The sequence below is a fragment of the Sus scrofa genome, chromosome 15 (assembly GCF_054392235.1).
Source record: "Sus scrofa isolate SSC_HxYL_T2T_F1_AM1 chromosome 15, Sscrofa_HxYL_maternal_Yorkshire_Landrace_v2.0, whole genome shotgun sequence".
Taxonomy (NCBI): Eukaryota; Metazoa; Chordata; class Mammalia; order Artiodactyla; family Suidae; genus Sus; species Sus scrofa.
The window spans coordinates 59,037,473-59,046,968 of record NC_139397.1 but is presented as its reverse complement, the minus strand read 5'-3'; the positions used below and the strand labels follow the sequence as shown (position 1 = coordinate 59,046,968).

At 44.6% G+C, this 9,496-nt stretch overlaps 1 protein-coding gene across 2 annotated transcripts; it reads right to left on the bottom strand.

The window, feature by feature from the left end:
• Positions 1 to 263: 263 nt before the first annotated feature.
• Positions 264 to 4,140, bottom strand: CDKN2AIP (CDKN2A interacting protein). Of its 2 annotated transcripts, none has more exons than XM_003133332.6 (3): positions 3,695 to 4,140; positions 3,091 to 3,221; positions 264 to 2,393 (listed from the first exon to the last, which is right to left on the bottom strand). In XM_003133332.6, exons 1-3 carry the CDS (start codon positions 3,964 to 3,966, stop codon positions 1,045 to 1,047), a joined length of 1,752 nt encoding a protein of 583 aa, XP_003133380.3. In that variant the 5' UTR covers positions 3,967 to 4,140; the 3' UTR covers positions 264 to 1,044. The 2 variants fall into 2 exon arrangements, with proteins under 2 accessions (XP_003133380.3, XP_020930491.1); XM_021074832.2 differs by having other exon boundaries at positions 3,122 to 3,221.
• Positions 4,141 to 9,496: the final 5,356 nt, after the last annotated feature.

The window sequence follows — 9,496 nt, the reverse complement described above, 5'->3', positions numbered from 1 at the left end:
CATGACCAACACCACAATTCATTTGAACAGGTCACCAAAAGAGCTGAGCATGGCTTCTCTATTCTGCCCAGAATTCTTCCATAAGATTTGTAATCAACAACAAAAATCATATGGTTCCAGATTTGCAAACTGTTGACTTCTCTACCCATTAAAAGTTGTGTATCAGCTAGGAAAAATTATCTAGTTGTAACCTAACTTTTAGTGGGAAGCCAATTTGCAGGAATTGGTTCTGACTTCAGGGGTGGAAAAAAAAACACAACTTCTTGAAAAGGTAAAATAGCATAAAGCATTTAATATCTAAACAAATCAATCTGTTAAGAGTAGTAGTCACAAAATATGCTTAATATAGAAACCCACATTTATGTCTTTAAGAAAAAGTGTAAATTGTATTTTACCTCAAAACATAAATTAACCCACTTAAAGAATCTGCAGTGGTCAAAATCATGGTGAATTTTAAACAACGTCAGAATAAAATAACCTTAAGTACTTTACACTGCTTTATATCTAAAAAATGCTTACAACTTCTCATAAAAATAGTCTGAGGCAACTATTTTTTCTTTTATTCTTTAACAGACACTTTCAGCATTATGGCAACATTCTTAAAATCTTAAGCTTCACAGACTTTCAGACATTCAAATACTATGGTCCCCTTTCCTTTGATGTGAAGGTTTATTCAACTAGAAAAAAAAAAGGCATGGTAGACAACTTAATACATTTTCACCAAATTGAAAGTAGTACAAAAGTTTTAAGACTCTACAGAACTACACATCGTACCTAATGTGTCATTAAAAATAGAAGACAGTACTTTCTTCAAATAAAACAGCATATTGGTATGCTGTTAATACATCCACCTTTTAATGTGTACTGTCATTCATAAATTATTTACAACTTCCACTGTGTGAAGAGAACTACAATGTAAATTTTCTGCAAAACTGGAAAAAAGCAATACAAAATTTGCGAAAGCTTATGTTTCATATTATACAAAAGTAAGCCAGTTTTTCTCTTCAAATACCAGATGTTTTATGCAGTGATATTTTGGACATATTAGAGTAATTCTTGAGGGTGTTTTAATGCTGGAGGTAAATTTACTGGCCTTGACTCTTCATCCAGGAGTACTAGATCTTCTATTTCACTGCCTCTGTATTTCCTTTTACAAATTTTTACCACCACCTTTTTCTTAAGAAATAATTTCAAGGCTTCTCTTGATGCAACTGCTTTTGCATTTTCTTTGCTTTTTCCACAGCCAGTGCCCAAATACACAGATTTACACCTCAATTCACAAACAATGCTTTCTTGAGAGCTCTTATTTTGAGGCAGATCTGCCAGTTCTTTCAGTGGGACAAAAAACACATCCAGTGTTGCTTTCAGAGCCTCAATAGCTGCGTTGAGGAGCTCTCCATGATTCACATTGGGACTAAAGCCACCAACAGCTACCAACTTCCATGCCACGGTTTTATACAATCTATTGAAAAAAGGTTGCTTCTGCTTCACATCTTCATTGGTTAACTTGCAACAAGAGAATTTGACAGAACTCTCACTTGACTGTGAAGTACTTTTAGAAGGCAACTGTGACATGCTAGACTGAGAACTACTCTTAGAAGCCAGCTGGGACACACCTGCTATGGAAGTGCTTTTGGAAATCAGAGAACCACCAGTCTGGGAACTGCTCTTGGAAGCTAACAATGATGCAGCTACCTGTGAAGTGCTTTTGGAAGTCAGCATCGATGTGTTTGTGGAGGTGCTGCTCTTGGGGGTTAATAAAGATGTGCCTGATGAGGAACTGTTTTTAGAAACCACTGATGCAACACTTGCCTCTGAACTAGTTTTGGAAGTAAGCCCACTGGAAGCTGTCTCTGAACTAGGTTTGGAAGACAACAGTGGCAACTCGACTTCTGAGCTTCCTGAGGCGCCCAACAAGGGCACCTCTATCTCTGAGATGCTTTGAGAAGCTGAAACTGAAGAGCCTTCCAAACCACTCTTTTTCGGTGATCCACTTTGTTGTCTGGAATCGGTGGACTGGGTCACATGACTATTCACACTGGACTTCAACAACGAAGAAACCAATGACGCTGAACCATGTTTATCTGGAGCTTCTGATTCAGAAGCTTTTCCAGACCCTACCACTGTTACCTGAGAGGAAATGCTGCTGCTGCTTTGGCTGGAAACAGATCGATCTCCATCACTCGTAGAGCTATTCTGACTTGGGGTACCAGAGCTCCGAGTCGAGTTCCCACTACTCTCTGATATGGCAGCTGACCCTGAACATGTCGAGCTATTCTCCTGCTGAGCTGATGCACGTTCTGTTTTGGCAAGAATTTTTGCATGATCTTGCTCAACTGCAGAATTGCTTTTTCCTTCTATGGCTCGTTTTTTCATTGGCTCTTCTACCCCTTCTGAAAAGAAAAAGATACGTGACTAAGCCTTACCTCACACATACCAGGTAAAAATTTACAAGACAAGTACTCATATTAGAATAAAGGCACAAGGAGTTCCCATCAGGGCTCAGTGGTTAACAACCCGACTAGTATCCATGAAGACTCAGGTTCAATCCCTGGCCTTGCTCAGTGGGTTAAGGATCCAGTGTTGCTGTGAGCTGTGGTGTAGGTCGCAGATAAAGGTCAGATTCTGCGTTGCTGTGGCTGTGGTCGGCAGTTGTAGTTCCCATTCAACCCCTAGCCTGGGAACCTCCATGTGTCACGGGTGCGGCCCTAAAAACACACACACAAGTAAAATAAAGGTGCAAGGAGAAAATATTTCAGGACTAGCAGATTGTTTAAAAAGTGTACAATAAATTCATTAATTTCTTTTAACAGTAGGGAATAACATCAACAATTTCTAATATTAAAAAATCAACAGCACAGACAACACTCGACACTTTACAATCTCACACAAAGGAAACTATCAAATTCAGAGCCTAAAACACACATACAATTTAACATTCCAACTTGATTAATAGCATTATGTAATTGTTATTCTATTTATTATGTAATGTTATTCTAACGTTAAAAAATTAGTAGTAACAGTAATTCCTAATTACATCAAACTTAAGTTCTAAACTCCTATGTATGTTCACATCTATGATCTGCTAACCATTGCTACTCGATATCCCTCTTTTCTTCACCTTGGCAACCAGTTCGTCTCTTGTGGTATGGATTGGAGCATCTGTCACTTTGATGCCTTCAGCCATACTAAGAATTTTATCCATAACTTTTTGAGGGTACCTGTTAAAAAAAAAAGAGAGAGAGAGAGAGACACTTTAAAAAGTGTTTCTGCTAAGCTGCCACCTCTGGGGTACAAAAACAGGCCACAGGAACTGCCATTTCCTGGTTGTAATCAAGAAACTGCCCCAACCACCAGGAACTTTGTTTCCTGGAACCCCATAAACAAACGCGCCAGGGTCTGGGAGGCGGGGTCAATCCTTACCAACCTAGTTTAAATTTAGCGTCCCTCTCCCCTCAAAGCTTTGTCAGCTCAAGGCCAGCAACTCCACCAGCAGCTCCCCAGTCAACGGGGGCACCTCCAGACGGTTCATCATGTCGGCTTCTGGGAGGGATGCCCTTCTCGCCCTTAGAGGGCAGACGGCACCGCAGCTTCCCGCGCTTCACCGCTTCCCCTCCACGCCTAGGGCTCCGGGCCCCAGGCCGGGGCAGAAGCCAAATCCAAGAGAGCTGCTCAGGGAAGCCTGCTCACTCACCGGCACCCGAGGAAGACGTGGTTGGCCCAAGCCATGGAAAAGGAGATAAGCTGCTGCAGCTGCCGATTTCGGGTCCCGCTCTCCGCATCGGCGGCCTCCTCCGGACGAGCGGAGGCAGCGCCGCCGGCGGGGGCCAGGTCCCCGGCGTTGCGGAGCAGGAACTCCCGGCGGTGGCGCCAGTGTTTGTCGGTCTCGCCGTCGCAACGCAGCGCCTCCACCCAGGCGGCTACCCGCGGGTTCTGGCTCAGGTACTCCGACACCTCCTGCGCCATGTTGGGCCTGAGGGTCGCGGAGGCCAGGAGCGGATGCTGCACCGAGAAGGTGGCGGGGAGCGCGGGCGAGCGGCCCTGTCACTGAGGCCTGCACCGGCGGCTATCCAGAGAACGCCCCTCGGAAGGCCCAAACACCAAACAACAGAGCCGAGAGCAGCTGAACCGCCCACTTCCGCCCGCCGCCGGCTCCTTCCCTTTTATAACCTCGCCGCCGCCGAGCGCCCAAGCGTCCTTCCGGCGTGATCCGGCTCTCCCAGGACGCTTTGCGGCGCGCGAGCAGCCGCGGCGCTGCAGCCCCGGCCGCAGGGGAGGGGAGGGGAGTGGAGGCGGGGCGAGGGGAGGTGGGCGTGCGCCTCCCGCCCCGCTAGGGCGCGCGGCCAGTGGAGTCGCCCGGGACCCCCTCGGTCTGGACTCCAAGACTCCTCGTTTCCGGTCGGCTTTGTGACGCCGCGCCCTCTGGCCGCCTCCCTCCCGCGCCGGGAGGGCCGAGTTATCGCGTGCGGGGCGCGTCCTCCCGGACTTTAGCCGCCGCCCGGACGCGAGGTCTGGGCGTCTCGGCAGTAAGACGCCGATTTTGAGCGGGCCAGAGTAAACAAAACTCGCTTCCAAATTTCCATTATGCAGAAAACGGCTTCCAGCTCTGTAGACAAGTGTAGACAAGCGAGGCCTTCCGAGGCAGTCCGGGTCGCGGGGCATTCAGGAATGTGCGGGCGCATATTAACTTAAATTGTACTAATAATAAAGGTAATAAGGTAATATTTAATCCTGTTCGGGGTTGCCTTGTGGAGCCCAGTCTTTGAAAACTAGTCCTGGCCCTACAGACTTGGGTTTGGTTTACGCAGTTCAGCACGGGCAGTACGTCTTCCCCTCTGGTGGGTTTTAGTCAGTAACTTAAACGCTGCGCCAAGGACCTGCAGTCTCTGTCGTGTCTCCTTAGATTAACAAACAGTAGCCCCGCTGGTCGATGGTCAGGAGGCGACTTGGGAAAGTGCGTTTGTCTCTTCGCCTCAAATCTTCCCCTCTTAAAGCTTTCTTTTTTCTTTTTTTTTTTTTTTTGCATTTTTTAAATATTTGAGTGTCCACACTTAAATCATTACTGCCGGCTTGCCTGTTGTTTCCAATATTATTTCCAATAATATTAGGCATTTGGGTATTTTATGGTTAATAAAATTTAATAAAAAGATAAGTGATAACATAATGATAAATTACGAAATAATAAAATTTGCTTTCACTAAATATTTGTTGATTTTGAATTTAAAATAATTAGAATAGGAGTTACCGTCATGGCTCAGTGGTTAACGAATCCGACTGGGAACCATGAGGTTGCGGGTTCCCTCCCTGGTCTCCCTGAGTGGGTTAAGTTTTCGGAGTTGTCATGAACTGGTGTAGGTCGCAGACACGGCTCAGATCTGGCGTGGCTGTGGCTGGCAGCCGTAGCTCTGATTAGACCTCTAGCTTGGGAATTTACATATGCCCTGGGTGCCGCCCTAAAAAGACAAAAACAAAAACCAACCAAACAAACAAAAAACAATAATCAAACAAGCAAAAAGAAAGAAAAAGCCATGTAATTTATATGCATACTGGAATAAGCAAAATTCAGCTAGTAAATGAAATCAATAGTGCCCACTTTTCCTGCCATGCCAAATGAAATGACATAAAAGGCATAGGCACAGAGAACTGTTGAAGCTTGGGATTTTGCTTCTAGTTTTGCTCTTCTTTCCTATTTCCCTAAAGCTTTAGAGGGGTGAAAATATGTGGGAATCTGGCAATTTAAAAGACTAGAGAAATTTCATGGTGTTTTCCTTTCATGTATTCTTTGGCATGGGGGAAAGAGCAAGTAAAAGAATCTGTGCTTACATACCTGGATGATATTTGCACATTTTAAACCAAGAATTTTCTCACTTTTTTCTTTTCGTCTTGTAGCCTTCCACCCAGGGGCTTCATTGCCTTGCAGGGAGAGCAAATAGAGCCTGGATTTCAAAATCCATTGTTAAAGTTATAATAAAAGCAATATGGTCAGAAAGCTGGAGTTATTTCTCGTTTGCAAAAGCCAGGTACTTGACAAAAAGATACATGTTTTGGTTTTTTTGTTTGTTTTTGTTTTTCCTTAAAAGTTTGAATTTGCACATGAAGATTCAAGGCATAGACCATGGACCACAAAGTTAAGAAGAGTACTATATATTGTACTAAAAAATTTTTTTAAGCCCTCTCACCATACAAAGACTTAATGAACTGGAGGGAGTAAGGATTCAGAGAAAAAGAAGGGAACTTTCGAAAATCAATGTGGGGCGGTGTGGCTTCGATTAGGAGTAGGGAAGTGTTGACTCTCTCTGGACCATTAGAAGTAGACAGCCCATTAGTGCCCTGAGCCAGCTTGGGTTGGCCTTTAGAGGAGAAATGAGAGAAGTGCAAATCAAAACTACAATCAGGTATCAGCTCACACTGGTCAGAATGGCCATTATCCAAAAATCTACAAATAGTAATGCTGGCGAGGGTATGGAGAAAAAGGAACCCTGCCACGCTGTTGGTGGGAATGTAAGCTGGTGCAGTCACTATGGATAACAGTATGGAGATTCCTTAAAAAACAAAAATGAAGTAGTTCCCTTGTGGCATAGCAGGTTAAGGATTTGGTGCTGTCACTGCTATGGCTTGGGTTGAGGCTATGGTGTGGGTTCAGACCCTGGGCCAGGAACTTCTGCATGCTGAGAGCATGCCCCCCGCCCCCCATAAAAACCAACTAGGGCTACCATATGATCCTGCAATCCCACTCCTGGGCATGTATCAGGAGAAAACCATAATTTGAAAAGGTACATTGACCCCAATGTTCATTGCAGCAGTATTTACAATAGCCAAGACATGAAAGCAAACTAAATGTTCATGAATGGGTAAAGAAGATGTGTGTGTGTGCGCCTAGTCATATCTATACTTGTCAGGATGTGGGTTTGACCCCTGGCCTCTCTCAGTGGGTTAATGATCCAGCATTGCCACAAGCCTCAGTGTAGGGTGCAGATGTGCCTGGATCTGGCGTTGCTGTGGTGTAGGCCAGCAGCTGCAGCTTTGATTCAACCCCTAGCCTGGTTCCATATGCTGCAGGTGGGCAGGTGTGGTCCTAAAAAGAAACAAAACAAGACAAAACTGCTACATTGTGTCTGAAGAAATCTAATGAAATTTCTGGAAGATGGCTTCCCCATGGGATATACTGAAGGGGATGGCCCCTGGCTCCTGAAAAGGATCATAGAAGCCAGCAAGGGATCAAGGAAACATTTGTGAGGAAGGTCTGCATGTGGAATATAGAGGTTTGTGTAGAGCAAATGCTGTAGTCAATGTCATGGTAATGGCTTGATTTGTGCACATTCCACAGTAAAGGGAAAAGTTTTACACAAAACAATGTATGAGGTCACAGATCAGTCAAAATCACAGTGGTGATGTGTGTCCTGAAAGTCAAAGATGAGAGTGTTTTAATAGTCCCCTGTGTCAGAAGTTGTGAAAATTAATAAAGAAAAACATCATTTAAAATGGAGTGGGGGAGTTCCCGTCATGGCGCAGTGGTTAACAAATCTGACTAGGAACCATGAGGTTGCAGGTTCGATCCCTGGCCTTGCTCAGTGGGTTAATGATCTGGCATTGCCATGAACTGTGGTGTAGGTTGCAGACACGGCTCAGATCCCAAGTTGCTGTGGCTCTGGTGTAGGCTGGTGGCTACAGCTCCAATTAGACCCCTAGCCTGGGAACCTCCATATGCTGCGGGAGCGGCCCTAGAAAAGGCAAAAAGACAAAAAAAAAAAAAAAAAAAAATAGAGCGGGGAAACCAGAAGGAAGAGCTCTTAAGCCTTATCACTCAAGGTCAATTGTAGACCCAATAAGAAGTGAGGTACCTTTGCATCTCCAACAAGAAAGCTACTAGGAAGAATTTCTCTTGGCCCAGCAACAGTCACAGTCAGCCAAACAGAAGCCACTACACTTCAAACTTCCAGTTTCTTCCAATGGACTCACTGTTTAGAACAGCCCCGCCGCTATAAAAGTTCCCTCCTCTCCTTCAGCCTCTGGATTTTCTGTCCTTTGCCATCAATTTGTGTGTTCTGAATTGCAGTTCTTTGCTATTGCCCGGTAAACCCATTCTGTGGGGAAAATAACTGTTCTACTGTTTTAGGTCAACCCTGTGGAGAATACAAGTAAGGGGAATACAGGTATTAACGGTCAGATTTAGAGACTGGAACCATTGGCTAGCTTAGCAAAGGCAGTTTTGGTGCAGTGACTTGGAGGCAGACTCAGTCTTGTAGTAACTTCAGGAGCAGGGAACAGAGACCTTTGACTGGAAAGGCACGCATGCACGAGGGAGGGGGGAGAAAGAGAGAGGAAGCTGGAGAGGGTCATGGGGTCCAAGCAGCTTTTACATTTAAGAAGGGAGTAACTGGAGCATGTGCATCTGCTGACTGGGAGGAGCTGGAAGATGGAGGGTTTGAAGATACTGCAGAAAGGGGGGCTAATGGACAATTTCTAAGGAAGTCAGAGGGGCTGGGATCCAACACTCAGGGGGAGAGATTAACCTCAGGTAGACAGAGAGACATGTCCTCCATTTTAAAAGAAAAATAAAAGGTTTATAGGTTTGGAGATGGGAAGTTGAGACGCAGTCTGTGTGATGGAGAAGAGAATGCTTGAAATGCACATTTTAGAGAATGGAGGAGCAAGCTGCCTAGATAAACATAGTTTAAGTTCTGGCATTTTTAAATAAATTATAAATTACACATGCATGCAAAAATGAAATGTTTAAAGAGAATTTAAAGACAGAAAAAGAACGTGAAAATCACCCTCCCTTCTCAGTCTGGTCTCACTCTATAGATGTCCTCATTAATGTCAATTTCTGTCTCCGTTTCTTCAGGTGACTATTTTCAAAACTCCAAGTTATATGCTTACACTTGTATTTCTTGATTTTTCAACTTTAAACATTTTATTTGCCTCTTGAATGTAAAAGATGGTAGGCGTTCCCGTCATGGCTCATCGGAAATGAATCTGACTAGTATCCATGAGGACACAGTTTCCATCCCTGGTCTTGCTCAGTGGGTTAAGGATCCGGCGTTGTTGTGAGCTGTGGTGTAGGTTGCAGATGTGGCTGGGATCCCGCATTACTGTGGCTGTGGTGTAGGCCAGTGGCTACATCTCTGCTTTGACCCCTGCCCTGGGAACCTCCATATGCCCCCGGGGGTGCAGCCATCAAAAGAAAAAAAAAGATGGTAAATCCATATCACTTACACTCCTTTCCTCCTCCCAATTTTTATTATTTTTAGTGTTCTGTTGGCCACCTGTCATAAATATTATACTTAATTTTTAATTTCTTAGCCTATCAACTTTAGACAGCTTTTGATTCCCACATCATGTGGGAAGACAATTCTGGCGGGGAGACCATATGGCCAATATTTGGACACTCCAAAATATCTAGCTTTAAGAGAAAGTCACATCCCTAGTGGTGAACTGGGAGTGGGTGGCAAATTCTAAAGCATTTCTACTTACCGGCAAGGTTTGTGCCATTTTG